General features: G+C 42.2%; 2 protein-coding genes and 2 non-coding genes across 6 annotated transcripts in view; all 4 read left to right on the top strand.

The window, feature by feature from the left end:
• The window catches only part of arid4b (AT-rich interaction domain 4B), a 50,876-nt gene extending 32,344 nt beyond the window's left edge, over positions 1-18,532 (top strand). The window contains exons 10-24 of one of the 3 annotated variants that reach the window (XM_042501781.1): positions 1,269-1,345; positions 3,350-3,498; positions 3,587-3,659; positions 4,356-4,450; positions 4,567-4,664; positions 4,906-5,104; positions 5,208-5,407; positions 10,107-10,289; positions 12,594-12,678; positions 12,775-12,910; positions 13,104-14,336; positions 14,482-14,592; positions 14,791-15,015; positions 15,229-15,375; positions 16,354-18,532. In XM_042501781.1, coding sequence (XP_042357715.1) covers positions 1,269-1,345; positions 3,350-3,498; positions 3,587-3,659; positions 4,356-4,450; positions 4,567-4,664; positions 4,906-5,104; positions 5,208-5,407; positions 10,107-10,289; positions 12,594-12,678; positions 12,775-12,910; positions 13,104-14,336; positions 14,482-14,592; positions 14,791-15,015; positions 15,229-15,375; positions 16,354-16,505 — 3,163 coding nt within the window. In that variant the 3' untranslated portion in view covers positions 16,506-18,532. Of the gene's footprint in view, positions 1-1,268; positions 1,346-3,349; positions 3,499-3,586; positions 3,660-4,355; positions 4,451-4,566; positions 4,665-4,905; positions 5,105-5,207; positions 5,408-10,106; positions 10,290-12,593; positions 12,679-12,774; positions 12,983-13,103; positions 14,337-14,481; positions 14,593-14,790; positions 15,016-15,228; positions 15,376-16,353 lie in introns of all 3 variants that reach the window. The other 2 variants (XM_042501780.1, XM_042501782.1) reach the window with 2 other exon arrangements.
• Positions 18,533-19,499: 967 nt separating this feature from the next.
• On the top strand, positions 19,500-22,289 carry tomm20a (translocase of outer mitochondrial membrane 20). Its single transcript, XM_042502277.1, has 6 exons — positions 19,500-19,683; positions 20,013-20,059; positions 20,154-20,235; positions 20,872-21,014; positions 21,340-21,410; positions 21,713-22,289. Exons 1-5 carry the CDS (start codon positions 19,560-19,562, stop codon positions 21,382-21,384), a joined length of 441 nt encoding a protein of 146 aa, XP_042358211.1. The 5' UTR covers positions 19,500-19,559; the 3' UTR covers positions 21,385-21,410; positions 21,713-22,289.
• LOC121955059 lies at positions 21,067-21,201 on the top strand. The gene has a single exon (XR_006106588.1). It is a non-coding gene; the product is annotated as a small nucleolar RNA SNORA14 (small nucleolar RNA).
• On the top strand, positions 21,464-21,598 carry LOC121955061. Its single transcript, XR_006106589.1, has one exon. It is a non-coding gene; the product is annotated as a small nucleolar RNA SNORA14 (small nucleolar RNA).
• Positions 22,290-24,083: the final 1,794 nt, after the last annotated feature.

The raw sequence follows: 24,083 nt of genomic DNA, 5'->3' as shown, positions 1-24,083 counted from the left end.
GCAGGTCCTAAAAAGTCTCATTCAATTTTAGAAACTCATTGTAGAGTCTTAAACTTGAATTTGTGAGGACTTAATTACCGCAAACATTTTATCTAATTTCACTTATCGATCTTTTAATTGTTTTTTATATCACAGTGAGCTTTGTGAAAGTCCACGTTTGATGTTTAAAAAAACCTTAAACCTGCTGTGGAACCCAAATATCTTTTTACTTTACACTTGCACTCACCTGTTGGCAAAATCTAAACAAGCCTAACTCACTCTAATCATATTCCTACATAAAAACCTACCTCTGCATGGGGACTACACATGTATTTACCTTTATACTTTTGTGCAATGCATGAATAATAAAACTAAAAATATGTCTTAAATTTGGTGTAAAATCGGTTTAAGAATGGTCTTAAAGCATTAAATTTGATGATACCTATAGACACCGTCTCTAGAGATTGCAATGCTGGTCAGTTGGTCAGTCCACCACTTTGGTCCAGACTGAAATCTAAAATATTTTGTATGAATATTCATCACCCAGCGGTTGAATCTTACTGACTTTGGGTGGATGGCAACACGCAAAACTAAGAGAGTGAACATGGTAAACATCACACCTGCTTAACATTAGCATTTTGCATTAGCATGTAGCACAAAGCACAGCCTCTCAGAGCTGTCACGGCTGTAGACTCTTAATCTTGTTTATCTTTTTGCTCGTCTCAATGAAATATCATCTTTGCACATTTATATACAGACAAGCACGTGGGTGAGCCGGTGCATTTTTAATAATGTACCAATACTTTTTTTTTTAAAGAAAATATCATTTATAGGAAATGTCACTGAACCAAGGTGTCTGTTTTCTGTGAGCTCTTTAAGCTGCAATATACTTGCTTTTTAAAAATTGACTCCATGACAAATCTAGTCATTAGATCAGCTCAGCTGCATACAGATACCACAGCAAATCGTCTCTCTGGCACACTCGCCAAACCTCTGACTGCTTTCAGCTTACAAGCTCCACTGATCCATCTATCTGCCAGATCACCAACACGCTGCCCAGCTGCTGTAAGGATGCTGTAAGGAAGTAGGCTGTGAGTGCAGTCATGTCTGCCCAGGTCTTATGATTGTAATTGTTGCTGTAAGATGAAATAAACTCCACTTGCCAGTGTTTTAATTAACAAGGGTCGTTTTATACTCATGCACGTACTTTGTTGGCATTGCACCATTGAGCACTCAGCACTGTACATCACCTCTGTGCACATATTAATCAGAGTTGCTTTGTTTTGCAGTTACACAGTGCTGCGGAAGGACGTCCGCGAGATGAACGCCGACTGTCCTCCAAAAGCTGACGCAGGACTCAAACCAGGTGAGTTAAAACGCACGCTTCAAGATGGTTTATAGCAAATACTTTGTCCCTGACATCTGTGGGCCGGTCTGTGTTGACACACTTGGCAGAAGACGCTCAGAGAGTGAGTCGCAGCGAGTCAGACTGAGGAAGAGAGGAGAAGTTTTGTTTTTGTTCTGGGGAATGCAGCGGCTGAGAGCTCCTGTCACTGTCGAGTCTATTTTTATTTGAAGTCCTCACTCGGCTTTTTATATATTGCCCCCGTTTTTCTGCTGCAGAGCTCTCACTCTTTTATAATTACAGTTAGGAAGCAGCTTTGTATTATCTCAGCCTTCACAGGTGGTTGACTCACAACTGTGATATTTTTCCGCATTACAGACACGTAAGACAAGCATCTGCCAAGGTGGTTAGATGCTACTTAAAGCCACCTGTGACACTGTGGCTAAACGCGCCTGCTGCTCTGCGTCACTGCAAACACTCCTGACAGATTTTCATGCTGCTTTCTTCCACGGCTGCTTTTCTCTCATGTTTATGTCGAGATGTATTCCTATTCTGTCCTAGTTTTGTGTATGGCTCTATTATTTTACAATGGCAGTAGCATTTTTATAAACTTTTTCTTTTGCAAAGTAGTTTTTGTAAACCTATATCGACTGCCAGTTATAGACTTCTGCCTAACGATGCTCTGGTTTCCTTCAGCATAAGTCACTCAGTAACTTTGCAGGCACAAATATTCCCGTTCTTGGCCTTATTTTAGAAAAGACAATACTCCTAATAAACTATCTACGTGGCTGTTGAAACAAAATAATCCACTGATATTCTGCTTTACCTGCAGCCATGCATACTTCAAATAAGGTGCCCTTACATTTCATTTATCACAAAATATGGAAAAGTGGAATGCCTGGAGCAGCTTGTGCCATTTTTCTGCTTTGCATCAAAATAGGATGGAAAAAAAAGAAAAAAATTAAGTGCTCCCCCTTGGTGGTGGACTTGTTCAACCGTGCAAACACAGCCTTCCTCTTTCATTCATTCAACCACCTTCTTTAAAAAGCTCAGACATGCAATATTTGCGCAAATAAAAATCAAATATGGTAATATTTTTTATCAAATACCTCCATCAACAGAACAGCTCGAACAGTTTGATAAGTTCAGAAAATTACAACACTTCATTGTAATGCTGCCTTTAAAACCAAAAAAATACGACACTTACAATATTATTATATCATGATATACTGATACAATATCATTATATAATACCCAGGTATTGATTTGTGCATGTCAGAAAACCTGTAGATATCCAACTGTTTAACTGAGTTTAAAGCAGGTGTGTTTCTCCTTTTGACCAAAAATGTGGGCTTTTATTTTGGGCAAGCATCTGTACCACTTTTGGCCAGTTTGTTCATGTGCAATACACAAAGCTGACCGTAAACTGGCCAGAGGCCATGCGTTGCAAATGGCAGTAAAAATCCCAAATGAGATGCACATTCTGAATGTGCCATATACATGTCCAAAGAATGCTCCTAAAACCTTGTTTGGCACAAACCCCAGCAAAGCCAATCACCATTTTTATATATATGTTTGTCTAACTACCATTTCTACCAAAATCACAACTGCAATATTTGTCAAAAATAATTGTATTTTTATTTACTTATTTAGCTCTAGTTTGATTACTTCAGTACCGGGCTTACACATGTACATGAACACCCAGCATCCTCACCCTTTTTAACACCCAGTGACAAATGTTATCAGGTTTAAATCAAAAACGGCTCATTATAAATTTAGGATATCTGCCGTGTTTTCTGTTGATTCATAATATTTTGTCACTTCAAGCATCATATTGTTTGTATTACATGTGTAAGATGTAAAGAGCAATCTGACTGAAACATCTGGTGTTTGTTTATTTAGCATGAAAATGGTCCTCTCTGCAGATTTATTCCTCCTGCGTTTTTCGTGCATTTTTGATGATAGGCAGCTCCTATTGTGTGTGGTCAATATGTAATATAATTCCTATGTGTGTGTTTTTGACAGCACTGGACGCAGCCTTGGAGTTCCTGCAGCAGTTTGTGGTGCCCAGCACCTGGAAAACAGAAGTAAAAGAAGAAAGTTCCAGCAGCGAGGATGAGGAGGAGGAGGAAGAGGGCGAGCAGGAGGAAGACGCCAGCGGTGAAGAGGAGGAGGTAGAGGCTGAAACCCCGCTCATGCTCTTATCCGCACAACTTCTCAAGTAAAACAAACCCCTCAAACTGTCTTGTTTACTGTCTGCAGGAGGAAGTGGAGCCGTTCCCAGAGGAGCGGGAGAACTTTCTACAGCAGCTCTACAAGTTCATGGAAGACAGAGGTGAGCCCAGAGTGCACACACAATCAGTGTTTCTTCAAAACAGGCATTTGTTTTTATTTTTAAGGTTTAAGGTGCAGCTTTCGAGTTTAGCACCTGTTGCTAGTTTCTCTGAAACTGCAGATACTTCACAGGAGTTCTATACTTTTACTCAGAAGATCAGATTTAGAGGCTGCTGCACTAAATTGCTTCGCTGCTCCAAATAAAATCTCCACTCCACTAACCACCACTATCCATGATAGGATATTGATATTGTCGTGTCACCGCAGTGAAGATGATAGTATAAAATCAGGAATTACATGTTTTCTTTATAAATGTTAATTGGTCTTGTTTATTTAAAAATCAATTTGTTTTTTAAGCATTCAAAACATGCTGTATGTAAATAGCAATTGTAAAATATTTTTCCCACTTAAAGATTTTTTTTTTTGCAAAATATGAAAGAAAGTAGTTCATTAACTGCTTCTAAAATGTTTAAAAAGTTGGCACATAAATTATTCAATAAAGGGGAAAGTGTTCAGTTTATACCCTAAATGGGCGATGTATCTTGGATGATACAAACTGTAATTTAGAAAAAAAAAGTCATATTTTAGAAAAAAAAAAGCCCATTTAAGGGTTGCAAAACCATTTTCAGCAGATCTCTAATTTAAACTGTATCTTTGTGTCTACCATCTCAACCCGTGACGTGTTCCTCCTCCTCAGGAACCCCCATCAACAAACGGCCTGTCCTGGGCTACAGGAACCTGAACCTGTTCAAGCTCTACAGGCTGGTGCACAAACTGGGAGGCTTTGACAACGTGAGTGCCGCTTTGACAGCGCCTCCTCGCATCGTAGCACGTCTTTGGTCACACTTGTCTCGTTTGATGTTTACTGACTCTGGATCTGTCTTCCGCTGTTGTCCATGTTTGAGCAGATTGAAAGCGGCTCCGTTTGGAAACAAGTTTATCAGGATCTGGGAATCCCTGTGCTCAACTCCGCCGCTGGCTACAATGTCAAATGTGCTTACCGCAAGTACGTACGAGCGCTGCCCTCACAGCTCCTCAAAGCTTTCACCGTTGTGCAGATTTTGTTTTTGTAGTCTTTTGTGCTCTTTGAATGCTCATCTGGATGAATTTTGTATTCTTTTGTTTTTTAGCAAATACTTAAAGTATAAATGCAGCTTTTATCTTTGCAAGCTTAACTTTAACGTACATCTTTGAGAGGAGCAGTGAAATTAGACTTTTCTGTTGATGGGGAATGCTTTATCGCACAGGTACTTGTATGGATTTGAGGAATATTGCACCTCCACTGCCATCACCTTCAGGATGGACCTCCCTTTGAAGCAGCCTCCGAAGGCGGAGGTGAAGTCTGAGGGGGAGGCTGGAGGAGCACCTGCGACCTCTTCGGGCTCAGAAGAGCAGAAAGCTCAGGTGGATGGAGAGCCTTGTAGCGCACAGCCTGTAGTCTGCAAGGTGCATAAATACCACTCAATTCAAATCTTTTTTTATATTTATATTAGATCAATTTCTCCAGAATTCGCTTGTTTACGATAACGAAATCATCCTCCTCTCACAGGACGAGAAACCTGATTCGACCCGTAACAAAATGGAGCTGGAGCCGTCGAAAACAGACGGAAAGGACAGCGGAGAGGAGGATGACGACGATGATGTTCCCCTAAAGGGAGACGCGGATGAGGGCTCTTCAACGGCTCGCCTCGGAGCGGAGAACGTGAAGGAGGAGCGCGACGACGAGCAGGAGAGCAAAGACAACTCTGGGTAGGTGGTCTGAAAGGATGGTCCCTCCACCACGGTGGTAAAGAAAAATCCTCATGGCACAAACACAAGCTCCATGCAGAGCTCCTGCAGGAACTGTGTTAATTTTTCAATCTGACCTTCAGTTAATCAAAAGTTTTGCCAAACTTAAGGACCTGAGGCATTGGCTTTCCTTGGTGGCAGTAAAAATCTAAAAGACCATTAGCAGATGAGGAGCAGCGTCCCCTCTCACCTTAATGACACTAATACCCAGTATACCCACAATCCACCTCTACCTGCTAACCAGAGAGAGGAGAGCTCTCCCCTCTCTCTCTCTAACTAAGCTCTTACCCACTGCCCTCTGTGCTATTATTATTTCTCGTGGCTTAGTCGGCATCAGCTGGCAGAGACATCTCAGAGCACCAAAGCCTGACTGCTACCTTTCACCTGGCATGTCATGCTGTGCTCTCTCTCTCTCTCTGTCTCTCTCTCCCTCTCTCTCTCTCTCTCTCTCTCTCTCTCTCTCTCTCTGTCTCTCTCTCTCTGTCTCTCTCTGTCTCTCTCTCTCTGTCTCTCTCTCCCTCTCCCTCTGTCTCTCTCTCTCTCTCTCTCTCTGTCTCTCTCTCTCTGTCTCTCTCTCTCTCTCTCTCTCTCTCTGTCTCTCTCTCTCTGTCTCTCTCTCCCTCTCCCTCTGTCTCTCTCTCTCTCTCTCTCTCTGTCTCTCTCTCTCTGTCTCTCTCTCTGTCTCTCTCTCTCTCTGTCTCTCTCTTCTCTGTGTCTCTCTCTCTCTCTCTCTCTGTCTCCTCTCTCTCTCTCTCTCTCTCTCTCTCTCTCTCTGTCTCTCTCTCCCTCTCCCTCTGTCTCTCTCTCTCTCTCTGTGTCTCTCTCTCTCTCTCTCTGTCTCTCTCTCTCTCTCTCTCTGTCTCTCTCTCTCTGTCTCTCTCTCTCTGTCTCTCTCTCTCTCTGTCTCTGTCTCTCTGTCTCTCTCTCTCTCTCTGTCTCTCTCTTTCTCTCTGTCTCTCTGTGTCTCTCTCTCTCTCTCTCTGTGTCTCTCTGTCTCTCTCTCTCTGTCTCTCTCTCTGTCTCTCTGTCTCTCTCTCTCTCTCTCTCTGTCTCTCTGTGTCTCTCTGTCTCTCTCTCTCTCTCTCTCTCTGTCTCTCTCTCTCTCTGTCTCTCTCTCTCTCTCTCTCTCTCTGTCTCTGTCTCTCTCTCTCTCTCTCTCTGTCTCTCTCTCTGTCTCTCTCTCTCTCTGTCTCTCTCTCTCTCTCTCTCTCTCTCTCTCTCTCTCTCTCTCTCTCTGTGTCTCTCTGTCTCTCTCTCTCTCTGTCTCTCTCACTCGGTGCACACAACATGGCTGTGCTCCTCTCTCTCTGTCTCTCTCTCTCTCTCTCTTTCTCTCTCTCTGTCTCTCTCTCTCTCTCTCTCTCTCTGTCTCTCTCTCTCTCTCTGTCTCTCTCTCTCTCTCTCTCTCTCTGTGTCTCTCTGTCTCTCTGTCTCTCTGTCTCTGGCTGGGATTGTCTGACCGTCTCACTCGGTGCACACAACATGGCTGTGCTCTTCTTGATTTCTGCTCTTTCCTGATCTCTCTTTCTCTGTCTGTCTCCTCTCTCATTTTTTGGCTTTTCGATGTTCAGCTTTATTAAATGTTCCATGTGTGTGAGTGTTGTCACTGATGCATTAGCACGTTAGACGCAAGATAGAGCTTCAGAGGCAGTAACCTTTAACAGGAGAAAAGTGACTTTCGGCGTTGAAAAATGAAATCAAAGTTGTGGGAGGTTGAGTTGTTTGGTCTCAGTTTGCCTGCTGAAACCTGAGCAAATTGGCTTGATTTCTTTCAAAAACACGGGAAGACAGCGACAAGCAACTTAACAAAATATGGCCCAGAAATTCACAAGAAATTTGCAAAAAACCTACAAGAAAATTAACAGAAAATACATTTAAAATAAGAAAGAAAGATAATTAAAAAAAAAACAAACAAGAATATATATACATAATGAAGCGAATAATAAGTATGGTTTTCTGGACATTTTTCCCTTGTTTTTTTGTTTGTTGTTTCCTGATCTAATAATCACCCCCAACAAATGCTCAGATAATTTCCTTGTCATCTTTTACTTTTTTTTTCAGTTTGTGGGGCATTTCTTGCCAAGTTGCTCTATATGTTTTTGCCCGTGTTTTTGAAAGAAAAAATAAATAAAACCAATTCTCTCAAGTTTTAGAGGTTTAAATTGTAGAAGGTGTTTCAGTGCGGCACAAGAAAACTGATGTTGATCCAGGTGTTAATAGGTTAGCTTGTGTGATTTCTGCCTATTTTCAGCTGTTTGTTCATTCTCCTGTTTGACACTTGTGTTTGAGGTTGTTTTGGTTACTGGGGCCCGGCTGGAGAAAACATCAACAGTTTCTTATGTGCAACTTGATGTTCTTATCAGACTCTGTTGCTCCTAGTATCCCCAACTCTGTAGTTTTTATCACCTGTGGCTTTGGGTTCGCGACAGTATGATCACGGCGATTACCATCTCACACGGATTTCTGAGGTTCCCTGATCCTCTGGCTTTGTCAGGATCGGCGGTCCTCACAGACGATGCAGCTGTGTGAGGGTTTATGGATTCACACAGCAGACAACCTGCAGGCTGATCTGATCTTTCCTGATGATATCAGACCTGTTCAATGTTTACAGCCTGTAATCTGGACCTGCGGTGTTTGTGCATCACGTTTTCATTCCAGCAGCACAGGCTGCGTGTAGCCAATGAGAGCTGCTTTATAAGAACTTAAATGGGAAAATTGTGTTTTTAATTTATATTAATGAGAATAATTAATTACACAGAAAGAAACTCCTGTTTGACAGTAATTGTTAGTAAGTGCTATTTAGCTTTCACCTTTGTTTTTTTCTTGATGAGGCCTAATCAGCTGCTCACTCCCACTCGGAGTGACTCTCTGGCTTTTTCTTTGTGGGTGTTTCAGTGCATAATAATGCAGATTGACTGAAGTCGTGCAGGTTCTGAGGAAGTCCAGATGCAAGAGAGGCTTTGTTTAGGGCTGCAACTAATTATGCTTTCATTATTGGTTGGTCTGCTGTCAGCTTTTTGATTAATCGTTTTCTCTTGAAAATATCAGAACACAGTGAAGATGAAGAAGTGAAGATGTCCATCACAAGCTGCTAGAGCTCGAGATGATGTCATCACGTCTTGTTTTGCCAATCAACCAAACTAGCGTTGCAGCGGTACACCAGTTTGCTTCGAAAATTGATAGTTATACCGTGTACATTTGTTTACCTACAGTACTGAAAAAATTGCAACCAGATGTGGGGCGAGCTTTAGCTCACCTGGTCGAGTGGCTAAGGCCTTTGCAGCGGCGAGGTTCGATTGCAACCTGCAGATCTATGCTGCATGTCACCCCCTTCTCCTTACTATACATCCTGTTATTATCTTATGATGTACAATCATTAAAGGCATAAAAAATTATAATAATAATATTTAAAAACGAACTTTAAAAAAATAGATTTAATGAAGAATCTCACCTTTGATACTGTGGAGCTGTGATATTTTCTGAGAAGGTAATCATACCATGAAAAATCTAATACCGTTGCAACCCTAGTCCAAACCGCCCCAAAATATTCAATTTACCAATCTTCAATTTAAAATTTACTGGAATGTAAGCGCAGCACATTTTCCCATATGAGAACCTGGAGCCAACAAATCTAATCAAAAAAAATACTTAAATGATAAATCACTTAATAAAACACTTGCAAATGATTTTCTGTGGCTTCGCTGACTGATTATTCGACTCATTGTTGCAGCTCTAAAGGCGCTGTATCTCAGTGGTTGATACCCTGCCTGTGCTTGTTTGTGTTTTCTGTGTGATTTATCACGGAGGGGTGGAAAAGGTCTGTAGAATTGATTATGTGCGGTGTGCTTTTTAAAATCAGTTGGCATTTTGAAGAGTAGTGTGTCCCCCAGTCTTAGGGTGGTAACAGCTGCTTCAGCTGTCACACTCTGACTGCTGCACAAAGAAGTGCATCTCCTTCACTGTGGTGTGTTGAAATCGAGCTGCCAGCAGAAGGCACACGCTCCGAGCAGTTAGGTACGAGAGGGCTTGTGAGGAGCACTGTGCTCTTCTGTGGCAGCAGACCAAATTGGTGCTTCCTCTCAGCGCTGTAGCCTCGCTTTAAGTTGCTGCGCCGCCTGCCAAGTTATGCTTTTGCCGTGCTAACCTGCCCCTGTGGCCCCCTGCGCCTAAACCACTTACTGGCACCCCTGCACCGCCCATATACCCTCCAGCTTTGACATCTCCTGTTTCCCACTAGCTCCTCCCTGTGGCTGCTTTCGTTTCGTACAGCGTGTGTGTGTGAGTGAGAATCCCAGAGTATGTGTGTGGATTTAGGGTTAGACAGTCTTAACAGTAGTGTTATTCCCCATGTAAGATGTTTGATTTTTTGCCATGAAAGAATGTTTTATTCACTGTTCTGTTCTTTGACTGGTTTACTGTAAATGAACAGTTGTTTTTACTGCAGTTTGCTGTAGGTTACACTGGAGGAGAGCTAAGACAGGACTAAATGGGAAGTTTCTTTATAGGAGAAGGCCTAGTGTTGTAATGGGAAGGCAAGGCAAGTTAGTCAGAACAGCAGGAGCAGCAGGTAGTGAGTCGGGTGGGCGGCTGTGGGTGGGGCTCTGTGGTGCTCACTGGGGCCAGCCTAGGGTCAGGAAGTGCTGAACTGTTTTTCTTGCAGGGATGACAGCAGTCAGGAGGGGGAGGAAGGGGAGGAGTTTGAGTGTTACCCCCCGGGGATGAAGGTGCAGGTGAGGTATGGGCGAGGCCGCAATCTGAAGACGTACGAGGCCACTGTGAAAGAGGCAGACGTGGAGGGGGGAGAGGTGCTCTACCTGGTGCACTACTGTGGCTGGAACGTCAGGTAAGACAGGACCTAGGGAGAAATCACCTAACGTCTATATTCACCCAAAAAAAGACATCTTTTAACCTTTAAGGGGATCACCGCTCAGAGGTGTGGACTTGAGTCACAAGACTTGGACTCGAGTCAGACGCAATTTTCACGACTTTAGATGTGACTTGACCAAATCAAAAAAGACTCGCGCCTCAACTCAGACTTTGACTGGTTGCCAAGGCCAAAGATTTTTTTTTTTTAAAGGATGCTATTTGCCACAAATGAATACATTTCCTGAATAATCAAACAGGTGTTATTCATTCCCAGCATGTCAGCTTGTTCTCATTCCCAAGTTGTCAAATACTGCCTCTTGGTCATTGATTTCCACATCAGACAGAAGCAAAAAGGCACCTTTTGTGGCGGTATGATACGTTGCCTTGCAGTGTCAGTTTATAATGCAGCTGGTAACAATAACGGGCTGGAAAGTCCTTATAGGGTGGGTGAGAGCGAAGATGTATGCATCCAACAAACCCAGGACTTTCACCCAGGAGCCTACTGTTCCCTAACCGTATGAATGTCGAGCCAAACCATAATGTTTTACTGTAAACCTAACCACATGCTTGTGTTACCTAAACCAAGCTATGTGCTTGTATTGCACAACAAAATAAATGTAAATATAAGGAGTTTTACCAAAGTTGTAAGTCTAACTAATGTTACATTACTGAATTATTTTTGTACAAAAACTATGCAATAGTCAACAAACAACATATTGCAGAATGCAAAGCATGCGGGTCAAAAATTACAGGCAGAAATGCAACAACTTCCAACAAACTTAGTTGTAACAAGTAAGTTTAAAATTTTAAAAGTGTTTTTTATTGTTTCTATACAAGGTTCCCACGGTCCCACAGTCATGGAAAATCTAGAAAAGACATGTAATTTTGCAATCTCATTTTCCAGGCCTGGAAAGGTCATGGAATTAGTAAAAATCACAGAAAGCCTTAATAGTCATGGAATTTTGTTGTGTGAAAGGAAATTATGATTGTAAACTTTCTTTAAATAACTTTTTACGTTATGTTACAAAAATAACCAACTATTAGAGATTGAAAAAGGTAGCTGTTTTATACCATAGTTTATACCATAGTTGACATTTAGAATTAAGTATACGATAGGCTACAGTTCTGTTTGTGTTTTACTTTGTGAATGGTCATTAAATCTTATGATGGGTCCTTGAAATGCCATGGAAAAGATTTGAAATTTTGTACATGAAAATGTGTGGGAACCCTGTCTATATTATTATCCCGTTGTTAAAATGGCAACACATTTTGTGAAGAGTCCCTTATGACTTGTTTAGGACTTGTAACTCAGTTTTAGGACTTGGGGCTTGAGTGCAGAGACTGACTTGTGACTCACAAAACAATGACTCGGTCCCACCTCTGTCACCGCTACATGGGTGTCCCCTCAGCAGTAACTGATACATCCCTTCCTCACAATTCTGCTTCACCTGATCCAGTCCCATGGTCAGTACTCTGATTATGGAGGCCATCTAGTGGCAGAAACAGAATTGAGTATTGGGTTGATGTGGATCATTCCTCAGCTACCCTCACTCAGTTTTGACTGAATCCCCTGTCTGTCTGTCCCCCAGCTGTCTGTCTCAGAACTAAACCTACAGACAGACTGATTTTTTGAACCAATTTGACTCTTGGAAGTAACTCATCAGTTTTTCAAAAAAAAAAAAAAAAGCTACTAGATGATATGTGAATGTGAGCTACCCCTTGAAAGGCCAACCAAAATGCTTCTACACTCACCTCTACCTCTCAACCCTCTCCCCCCTCCCCAGCGGGTCAGGGTTAACGCAGTGTTAAGTAGAGTGTTAGGGTACCATGACACAGAGGTTAACTAGTGCAAATAGCATTTTCATCGTCTCAATGTTGTTGTGTGGTCCTCTAGCACTCTATAAAAGACAGTGGGATGTTCTCTCTGCATTGTGTCTGTCGTGTGCGATGTCGTGAAACTTCCATTTCCCTCATACGACCCCCCCACCCCCCACCCCCAAGTAGCACCCTTGGTACTGTCGGAACTCTGTTGAATATGATTTGTGTGGTGGTTGGTGTAAATATTGTTTCTTTCTTCATTGTAAAGGTCTGTCTTTTTTCCACATAACACCATGGGATTTCTTCCTTTTTTTTTTTTTTTGCTGTTGAGGCTTTACTGTGTCACAGCAACATGTCGGGGTCAGACAGTAGAGGTGTCTGTGTGGTGGGTGGTGTGAGAGGATGTTTCTTCGCTTTTCTCAAAGATCTGAATGATGAAACTGTCTCTTGTCTTTGTACTTAGATATGATGAGTGGATCAAAGCAGACAAGATTGTGCGCCCCGCCAATAAGAATGTACCAAAAATAAAGCACCGCAAAAAGATAAAGGTACGAGTCCCGAGGGGGGGGGGGGGGTAACTTTTTCAACTTAAATGTGGTTTGATGTGATGAAGGGAATCACTGACTGTGTTAAAATCCTGACAGAACAAAGCGGAGAGGGAGCGAGACAGGTTGGAGAGGCTCAATGACAGAGACGTCCTCGGCCCTTCGCCCAACGCTAACCGCCTCCCACGCTCCAAATGTGGCCTGAGTCAGGATGTCTTTTCCAAGATGGACGAGGGTGAGGACAAAGGGACTCAGCAGTCTCCAGTCAAGTCTATAGAAATTACTTCTATCCTCAATGGCCTGCAAGGTAGCAACACTCATTAGCCTGTAGTCCTCATGCACACTTAGCAGTTTGGGATTGTGTCTCTCTGAAGTGGTTTATTTATGCATGTGTGCCGAAACTTAAAGTTGTGTCTCATTTGTCTCAGCCTCTGAGATGTCCACAGACGAGAGCGAGCACGAGGATGAGGAGGGAGAGCATAATGAAGAAGATCGCCCAGGTTGCAGAGGCAGCCTCAGAAAAGCCCCACCGGAGCCACCGCAAGGGTCAGAGTGCTGGGAGAGCGGGACCCCTCCTGAAGCATCCAAACCTCCTCCAGTCTCAGGAAAGAACCAGGATTTAGTGAGTGCAGAGAGTGCAGACGCCGGGAAACGCAGAAGCCAACCGGAGTTAGAGGGCGAGGCGAGCAACAGGAAGAGGAAATCTGACGGTGCAGCAGAGAGGACCCCAAAAGCTCAATCCAAAGCTAAAACCAGGAGCACCAGGAGCGCCGACTGGTTGCCTGGAGGGTCTCCGAGGAAGCTGGAGGAGAGAGCGGCTGGTCCCGGGGAGGAGAGAGGAGCCTTGTCTAGTAGCAGTTCAGATGACGAGGGAGCACCGCTGGCAGAGACCCAGGCTGAGGAGAGTGAGCGAAGCCGGCCAAAAACCAAAGGTTCCCCTTCCAAGAAGTACAACGGGATGAAGGAGAAGACCAAAGGTGGCAGACAAGCCGGCTTCTGGGAGATTCCAGAAAAGAGGGCCAAGATGTCTGGGAATGCAGAGGAAAGGCCAGCCGTCCGCTCTAAAGGCCAGAAGGATGTTTGGTCCAGCATCCAGGCGCAGTGGCCGAAGAAGACTCTCAAAGAGTTGTTCTCCGACTCGGACACAGAAGCCGCCAACTCTCCTCCTCCACCTGTACCTCCATGTCTGGAGGAGCCGAGTGTTGAGCAGGATGTCGGACCGGAGGACGAAGCTTCAGAGGAGCAGATGGAGAACGACAAGCTACAGGAGTTTCCGAGCAGTGGGAGCAACTCTGTGCTCAACACGCCACCAACCACACCCGAGTCGCCGTCAGGAGGCGGCAGCGCTGTGGAAGACTCCGGTCCAGTGCAGCCTTCCTCGCCACCACCGTCCATACCCGCCGCCTTGCCTTCAGAGCCGGTTTCTGACGCTCTTCCCCCCGGACCCATACAGGAGGAAGTGGCAGGGGGACGCAGTGAGACAGACAGCAGCACGGTGGAAGTGGAGAGTCTGGGTGGGGAGCTGCAGGAACTCCCTCAGGACGAGGGGGCAGGTTCCCCCTCCAAGGTGTTTGACGTCAGCCTCTCCTGCAACAGCAGCAGCAGCTGCAGCCTCGAGCTGAGCAGCAGCAGCCAACAGGAGAGTGAGCAGAAGTCCAAAGGTAAAGTAATACCCGATCTACTGTGGTCTTGTGACTTCTTCCATTGACAGAATTCATTATTTTTCTTTTAGATGGAATACTAAAGAAATACACGCTGACAACTCATTTCACAGTCCGCCTGTTCCCTCTTGCATTTTCTTTGTAGCGTCTGTGAGTCAGAAGCGGCAGAAAGAGCCACAGACAGGTGGAGCCGCAAAGAAACACAAGCCAAACCGCAAGAGCCTCGGTGTGCCTCCAAAAAAGAATAGGAAAACAGGTAAGAGATCTATAGATAGAATTGCTGACAACCTGCTTGTCTTTTCATTTTAAAAGCAAGCGGTACATTTATCAGTCGTAGAATTTCTTTTGCTGAATTATATTGTTTCCTGACATTAAATTACAGATTTCAGGGAATGACAATTTGCTTGATCAGTGTCCTTTTTTTTTTTTACCTCTGCTATTCTCTCTCCTCCAGCCAACAGCAGTGACAGTGAGGACCAGTCGGTTGTTGAGGGCACTGCCAAATCAACTGCCTCTAAGAACAACGCACCAGAGGTGAAGGCTGCCACTTCTCCCAAGTGTCACGGACGATCTCCCCCTTCGAGCCATAAGTACCACAAGCAGGGTGACGCTGACCACAGCCAGCACCGAGACAGCCATGGAAGATCGCCACGCGTGTACAAGTGGAGCTTTCAGATGTGTAAGTGTCACACGTTGAACTGATTGGCTTTGGTAATTTATGTGGCCAACGTCAGCTTATTAACAATTTCTGTTAAAAAAAAGTTACATTTTTTATGATTTGGATGAACGGATTTATTAATATAGCAGCATTTTTTTCACTGAGTAAGTTGTGTTCCAAATATTGTGTTTATGCCCTAGTAATCCTAAAAGGCATTATTTACGTTCCACTTAGCTGATCTGGAAAAGATGAGCAGTCTGGAGAGGATTTCGTTTCTTCAGGAGAAACTGCAGGACATCAGGAACCACTACCTCTCCCTCAAGTCTGAGGTGGCCTCCATCGACAGGCGAAGAAAACGCATGAAGAAGAAGGAACGGGAAAGTGAGTCCGCTCTTTGTGATATCAACACCACTATGACAAGACTAACTATTCTTAAGGGGAAACTTAGGTACTTTTAAACCTGTATCCTATTTTTTCCATGTTTTTGTATCTAAATGACTAATGGGAACAGTTTTTGAAACTGGTTCTGTATCGAGTGAGAGCACTGCAGTCAGCAAACACAGCGTCAATTTACGTCATTTAAAGTGCTTGTTTTTGCCACTGAAATGCTCAGAATATTATTTATTCATATAATTTAATTTATATTTATTATGTAAGTGTTTGACATTGTTATGGAAAGGATTCCTATGGAGATAAATCTTTGTTAACTTTACGTTTTTTGTTTAACTAGAAACAGACCTAAAATTGCTATTGCCAATACACCGGACTACATATAAATAAACTGTCATTATATAAAATGATATAAAATGACCGGAAAACACACTTCATTCAAAGTTGATAGAAATGAAATAACACCCAAAAAAATCACCCAGTTAGATGGATTCATAGATCTATACAGGCTAAAATGATGTTTATTTAAGTGGAGTCTACTGGGTTTGGCGAAAATGGTTTTGGGGACTTTTTCTGGTTAAAGAAATGGATCTTACTTTTAAGAAAAAGCGTCCATCTCTGTGCGGATCCTTTCCATAATGTTGTCTGAAATTTGTATTAATAGATCTGAGCCTGTCAGTGGCAAAAACAACAACACTTTGACTGGACGTAAATTGGCATTGCACAAATGCCCCAGGTGGTTACACTGCAGCCTGTTTTTGCAGCTGCAGCCTTCTTGTTCAATACTGGACCAATTTCAAAACCTGCTTTTCCTATTAGTCACTTAGACTCAACATGATGGGAAAATAGGATCAAGGTTGAAAAATACAGAAGTTACCCTTTAAGTTTGTGTAAAGATCTGGTTGCACCGTTAAACCACACACACTCACCTCCAAACTGCACATAATCAAATCTGTTTCTGATCCGCAGGCACTGTGGCTGCTTCCTCTTCATCCTCCTCCTCCTCCTCCCCGTCCTCCAGCTCACTGACTGCAGCAGTCATGCTGACACTGGCTGACCCCCCAGTGTCATCCTCATCCTCCTCATCTCAGAACTCCGGGGTATCAGTGGAGTGCAGGTGACAGGACGAACCAGCAAAAAGCCACCGCACTAAGCACTTAACCAGCACCCCGGGGTAGACGCCCCCATTCCCCTCCAACAGGACGGACAAGTCAACCTACATACTGTAACAACTGGGGCACAAAATCCAGACCAGAGACAAAAGAAAAGCAAGAAACAAGCACTATTTTCTAACGACAACTGTTTCCTTGGCAAGCTAACGGCACTTAAGTGCACTTTTATGAAGATTGTGTAGGGGGATGAAATTTGTCAAAAAAATACAAAATTGTCTTTTGCGCTCTCTTTAATTGAACATTTATAAGAATTGTTTTTGCAAGCAATAATTGTTTCCATTTGATAACGTTGTATTGGTAAGGGATGGTTTCCAGTGAAGAGCCCTCTGACCTCACAGCTCCACACGGCGCCGCCTGTGCTCGCCGTGTTATTGTGGGGAATTCAGAGGAACACTGCCACATTGGCATTAAGAGCGTACGAAATGTAACTTTGCCACGTTTCTCTGTCCACCCTCATTCAAAAAGGCCTTCATGTGACTGATGATGCTCTTCTGCAAAAGTGTGGTCCTGTACATGTCTGTAGGTGTTGATGGGTAGCGTTTCAGACCATTGTAGGTCCGCTGACGGCCTCAGTGGATGAATATGGAATGATACTGTAGTGCCTTTTTGTTCTTTTCCGTGGGGCACTTTGAGAAAGGACAGCACTTTTTTCCTGATCCTCTTCTCAAACCAGAGTCAGCTGGAATCATGTGTCCCTTAAAGACTGAAGAGTGCCGTATGAGTGAGCAGGCAGTGAAGGGCTGACAGATAATAATGGTTTTTATCAGCGTATGGTAATATTTAAAAAGTATAATTGCAAAAGCAGAACTCCTATACTGGATCACATGTAATCTACTACTGAATACTCATCCAGCTTGGGTGTAACTGTTGAGTTTGGCAGTATAAAATGTGCAATGATGGAGGTGGTCTCATTACTCCAGTTCATCAGCCTTTTTAAAGCCCATCTGCTTTATTTGATGATGTTTTTTTTTTTCTCCATTGTTTTCACTGAACATTTGCAACTGGATCAAGTTGATGTCATGCATGTACTCAGTACTGCTGGACGCATCGGTGAAGCTGAATGCCACATTCTGCAGTGTTTCAAACAAACATGAAGTTATTTAATTAAGTATATTTTTGCTTCATCTTATAAAGCAACCCCTTTTGGCATCTTTCTAATTTCACATACTATCAAAACCGTCGCGCCAGCCTCCTCTCATACTCATCCCTACCAAAAACTGTTTGGTTTTGTTTCCTGTACTATGACCAGATAAAAGGTAAAGATATTGTAAATGTGCATTTATATCATTAAGTGACGTATGTGTATACATTTCTGAAGACATCTCCAGTGTTTCCTTTGTATAGACCCCCGACTGTACGATAACCTGAAGTTACATTTTGTTTGGCACTTGTAAGTAATTGTATGCTTTTGTTATACATTTGTATATTGAGAAGTGTTTTGAGTCAAGCTATTTAATATCTTGCACTGTTAATAACATGTACCTTTCTGTACAGACAGTTTTACGGTTTTAACTGTAGTTTGAGTGTAAATACTGAGGGTTACAGCATGTTCGTTCTCCCCTTCGTCCTCATTCTAGTTCTTTCGTAGGATTTATTTGAGTTCACTTATGTTGTTTTGTTCTGCCTCTTTTCCTGAGTTTACTCTTTTTTCTTTCTTCCTTTTTTTAATTTCTTGTTTTGCTTTAGTTTGTATTCTGTTTTGTTTTTCTATAGCTTGTGCTTGTAAGAGAAAAATGGTGGTTTTGGATGAGGCGGAACTATTTTCCAACCTGTACATGGCCTGAAGCTTCAGCTGTATGAACCTGTATATGGAAAATACTCTGGATCATAGATTAAGAGAAAGTAATGGGGCTTATTGAAAAATGCTCGATAGTATTTATTAGGCTCATCTGATGATGGTCATTGTGTAATTTATTGTAAAAATGTAAGCAAAGCAGAAGCCTCTGTTTGAAATAAATGCCATAGTTTGTGAAGTATTCAGCGTGTCCTTTGCTGTCAGTGGTGGAAAGTTACTCTTACTCAAGTAGCGTTCTTATGAGGTACACTTCAAACTCAACTATGGTTGGATTTTTTTTTCTTTTTACCCTCCTTTACTCTAGAAAAACACGATTTACTCCACTATATTTATTTGACTGATAAAGTTCTTAACCTAAATAAAGTAAAATGAAGTAGTTATTTTTGCAGGTGGTTTCTACATATGACAAAAGGATGCTTTGCACATTTATATGAAAACAAGTATGAGCAGGACACAACTTCAAGATAAACTCCTGCACATTGTCTAACTTGCAAAAATAATTAAAAACGACATTTAGATAATTAGACTTTCATCAGGCAAACAGTGACAGTGTCAGCGGGAGTTTGTCTTCAAGGTTTCTACAAATAGAATATAAACATAGAAAATAGGATACAGTGTCAAAATTGACTATCCAATAGTAAATACTATATAAACCAAAAACGTAAAGTACGTAAAACTTGATGCCTTAAAACTACTTTTGATACTTAAAGTGCATATTGATTGATAATACTTTTGTTGTATTTTATCTTTCTATAAATGAAGTACTTGAACTTGTATCAGAGCATTTAACACTTTTTTCTTTTCTTTTTTTTTTTCCTTAAGGCATGGCTGGTTAAGTTGCTAAATGTTCCTGGGGCAAACTTTTTAAATAATATTCACTGAAGAAAAAAAAACATAACATGTACACACAAAATTATCCATACCATAGGTTTATATATAGACTGAAAAATATATATTTAAAAAAAGACGAAAAAATATAGAAAAATAAGGCGAATATAGAATAGCGTATCATTAGTTTATCTGATTTTTTTTTCAAATATATTATTACTTTTAATTCCTTTTTTATTTTTTAATATAATATGGCCTTGAAGCAAGCTGGAACTTTTTCGGCGTCATGATGACGTACTTCCTCTCCGCACTTCCTTAGCAGTCTGCTAGCTGCTAGCCAGCTAGTCCGCTGCGTGCGGTGCCTATGAATAGTCTCAGATATGATGAACGGTCGTACAGGCGCGATAGTTGCCGGGGTGTGTGGAGCCGTTTTCATAGCATATTGTATTTATTTCGACAGAAAGCGGCGGAGTGACCCTCTCTTCAAGCAAAAGCTACGTGAACGTGAGTGTTTGAGCGAGCAGAGGAAGTTAGCTCAGCGGATAACTATTAGCACGTTAGCTTCCATGTGGCGAATAAGCCGCAAGGACACTGTATCGGAAATTGATAGAAAAAGCGATATGTTCTCCGTCATCCTCAATAAACCCTACCGTAGAGAGTATAATTTTTTACTCCAACTTAATTTCTTCGGTAGTGTCCCAGTAAGTCGTGCAAGAAACACGCGTTAGGAGTTAGCTAACAGCCTAACTTGTACCCACGTGTGTCTTGATTTGTAACTTTTCAACAGTAAACTTAACATGCCAGTACAATCTAAAGCCACTGTTGTCTCGCAGGTAGAAGAAAGAAAAATGTTGCTAGTGACAAGTCTGGACTGGCAAGGGTGAGACAAATGGAGATCTAACAATTTCAGATATTTTTTGCGTCTCACTGGGGCCTGAATGTGCATTTTGACAACGTGTTCATTGAATTTGAAGCTGCCTGACTTGAAGGATGCAGAAGCCGTTCAGAAATTCTTTTTGGAGGAGATCCAGTTGGGAGAGGAGCTCCTGTCACAAGGTTAGCCACGTGTTTATTCATACACCAAGTATGTCCACTCATGTGCATAATACACACGTACAAGACACATCCCAGGAAGCCTAGAGAGCACCTCTTACAAAATGTAAATAATTCATTGACACAACCTGTGCTGCACTTAATACTTTACCACTTTGGCTTAAGGACTTAATTATTTAGTTTTACAAAGTTTTCAACAGGCAGGTCAGTTATTTCCTGCTGATATCTGTGGTATTCACATGCCCACTGTGGGGGCCTGCAGAGCAGACCATTGTAGCATTATAAGAAAATAATTTACAGACATTTTGTGTCAGTATCTAATAGATTTCCCACAGTTACAGTTAAAATGAGGACCACAGTGTAAATTGTTTACCAGTAGCCTCCTGAGTTACACTATGAACTTCTTTCCAACAAAATCAAGTGTGTTTGACAGTTAATACAGAGATTTGGAAATATTTTCTGGAGTTGAATAGGTGTAAAACAAGTCTTTTTTTTTTTTTAATGTTAGATTTAGGTTATTGTTGTCGTACATTTTGGAAAGCTTCCACTGTAAACCTTGCTCTAATGCGCAAAATTGAATGTAACACTCAGATCACATTGCCAGAAAGATTTCTAAATCCTTTCTAATCCTAATTCCAGGTGACTTTGAGAAAGGTGTGGATCACCTGACCAATGCCATTGCAGTATGCGGCCAACCTCAGCAGCTGCTTCAGGTGCTCCAGCAGACGCTGCCACCTCCAGTCTTCCAGATGCTGCTCACCAAACTGCCCACCATCAGCCAGGTGAGGATCCCCTGCACCATTAAAATTTCAGATTTTTTCTGATTATGTTGAGTAGCATCCTCAGTAAACCCCCCAGTTGCATTTTGTGGTCTCTGGGACAAGAGAGGGTGCAAGATCAACCTTAGAATCATCCAAAGCTGAGAGCTGTGTTTCAGTAGCTCTTGGTTATTTCACCTCTAAGACAGAAATGCTGAAATTGAAACAACTGTTTGTTAATGTCCTTTGTGGTTATAGAGAGACTTTTTCACACAAGTGTAGCTGTGCTATAAGCAGTGCTATTCACTTTTGCCAAAAACTCACAAAGATATTATTTTCTGTTTTTCAGCGAATCATCAGCTCTCAATCTTTGAGCGAAGATGACGTCGAATGAACTTTTGTCAGAAGGAAGTGTGCTCGGTGAGAATTTTCTGCATTCCCCATTATTTGTTGTTGTTGTTGTTGTTGTTGTTGAGCATCCTTAGTAAACCCCCCAGTTGCTATTTGTGGTCTCTGGGACAAGAAAGGGTGCAAGATCAATCTTAGAATCATCCAAAGCTGAGAGCCATGTGTCAGTAGCTCTTGGTTATTTCACCTCTAAGACAGTAATGCTAACATTACAAAAAAAACTGGATAGTAATAATAGTTTAACACAAGTTCAGCTATTCTACAACTGGTGATTTTGGCATAATGTCTAAAAGATGTAATTTTCTGTTTTTCAGTGAATCATCAGTTCTCAGTCTTTGACAGAAGATGAATGAATGTGTGCGAGATGGAAATCTGCTTTTACTGTTCTGTAAAGGGATTTCAGACTCTTATATTTGTGCACTGTGTGGTGCGACTGCAGTTGTGAGCCTGATTATATCAGAGTTCGACCTTTGGACATCAGAAGACGATGATCCCCTCTATCACAGCACTCCGAGGTGAAAGAACTTCCTCAAGGTTACGTTTCTGGGAAATGTTAAACACATTCCATCTTTCTAATCTCTTTCCCACCAGATCTCATATGTCCTAGTCATCTCTATCTTCTAATAGTTTCCAAAAGTGATCATGTGCTATAGATTGGAGGCTTTGCTGGTATGATATGCACTAAATAAACAGTTATGTAAACAGTTTGTTACATATGTGAAGTGTGTGTGTGTGTAAGAGTGCCTACACTAAGCAGAAGATGTTTGTGGAATATTTGTCAAGTAAAAAATTGTTGTTGCAATACCAGGTTAATGTTATTTGTATATTCCAGTCTTTGGCATCTGGACATATTTTTGTGTTTAAAATCCTGCAATAAAACATGAAAACACACTTTTTAGTCTCTGGGTTTCTGTTCGCCAGTAGATGGCAGTAGCAATGCACAAGAAAATTTAAAGCTTTAACAGCTCTGAAATGAGCTGTGTGTGTGTGTGTGTGTGTGTGTGTGAGGGGGGGGGGTTATCTGTCCAGGAAGCTGGAGAGTCAATGATGAATGGAAAGTGTTATGAGTGGAAATCAAGGACAAATACTTGACACATTTTAAAAAAAGAGTTGTATCATGAAGTTGTTGAGCCATGTAATGTCATGCAACTTGATTGTAAGGGTCCACACATTTGGGTATTTCAAATGCAATTGCAAAACAGTGTATTTTTAATGTGTCCAGCGATGCGTGGGTAAGTAAAATGAAGTGAAATATCTATTTTTATTGACAACCTGCCTAACTTTGTGTTGCATGGCCTGCCTGTGTTTTAGTGCATATGAACACATTGTGCTTCTGTATTGCTATTTCTTGTTGCTGTTGCCGCTCTGCATGTTATGCTTAGTGTGTGTCATTGCTTCCTACATGCTGCATACATAACTATTTGTGCTAAAAAGCTACATATTGTTGATTCCTGTAACATGCATTGCTGTGTTGTGCTTCTTGACACTTTGCATGGCTTGTGTTCTGTCGTGGGAGTTCCTGTTTCTTGCAGCTGTTGCTGTCTTTATAGCGTCTTGCTGCTGGTGCTATGTAAATTTGATCATTTTACAGGTTTCAAAACATTTTGCCATAGGACTACGGTTGAAAATTAGCCCGATGGTTAACACTGGCACATTTACAGAAATGTTAATTAATGTGGGTTCTCCTTATAAATGAGAGAAATGTAATGTTAATGAAGCCTTGACACTGCCAGAACAAAGTTGAATTGCCATCTTGAGCCAACTGTTTCTCTGCTTCCAGCCAGCATGGTGAAACATATGAGCCTGTGTGTGAGCACATTGAGCCACGGTGTCTTTATTGTGAATGGCTTTATTGTGTGTTCAGGAGAGCGAAAGTGGAGCAGCTCGTAAGGGAAGGGAGTGGGTCTGCCTCAAAGTGTGTCTCTTGGAAGACAAATAGAGCTGTAATTATTTTTATCCCTGTCTGCAGCTGTTTTTCTAAGGGCTCTGGCCAGTGCAGCCCGGGCCTCGGAGGTTGCCAGGAAACGAGAGCAGGGGGGGAAAATAGTTTTTCTACATTAGGAATGAAAAATGAAAATTGAACGGCGGCCCAGAAATGTCGAGCAAAGACTAAATGGTAGACAGTGTTCCATTTTCCATGAACTCATGTGCTCACTCTGCAGTCTTTTCTTCAGCACTCCTGCTATTTTGCCATTTGGTGGAAAAGGAGAAGCCTGTCGAGAGGCCTGCGGAGTCGTCTGGCACTGAGTGTGTGTGCAGAAGAAGAAGTGACTCGTTGTTAATCTGTCCTTTGGGGAGGCAGAGGAGAAAAATTACAGGCGATGTGTTGGAGGTCAAGCTGGATCTGTGGTCTGCTGCCGGAGCTGGGGGGTAGGAACAGGTTTAGACCCCTCCACACACACACACAAAATCACACACACACACAAACACACACTGGTCTGCTTCTACTGCAAATAAACAGCCAGCTGCTGGGCTCTGTCCCCTGCAGACTGGACAGGTCACTGAAGGATACCACAGCTTTCATAAAGTGAAACGGGCCTTGACATAAAGCCATGGCACTTTGATTTCAGGATGACACAGCAAATCTTTCATCCGTGTCCTCAATCCTGAGCACAAAATGTAATCAGTGATGTGTTTATTCTTTTAATATAATGTCATTATTTTAATTGCTTCCCTGCTCCGTGT

Source organism: Plectropomus leopardus, chromosome 15, assembly GCF_008729295.1.
Source record: "Plectropomus leopardus isolate mb chromosome 15, YSFRI_Pleo_2.0, whole genome shotgun sequence".
NCBI classification, from domain to species: domain Eukaryota; kingdom Metazoa; phylum Chordata; class Actinopteri; order Perciformes; family Serranidae; genus Plectropomus; species Plectropomus leopardus.
The sequence above is the reverse complement of the archived record's forward strand: the minus strand, read 5'-3'. Positions and strand labels throughout refer to the sequence as shown.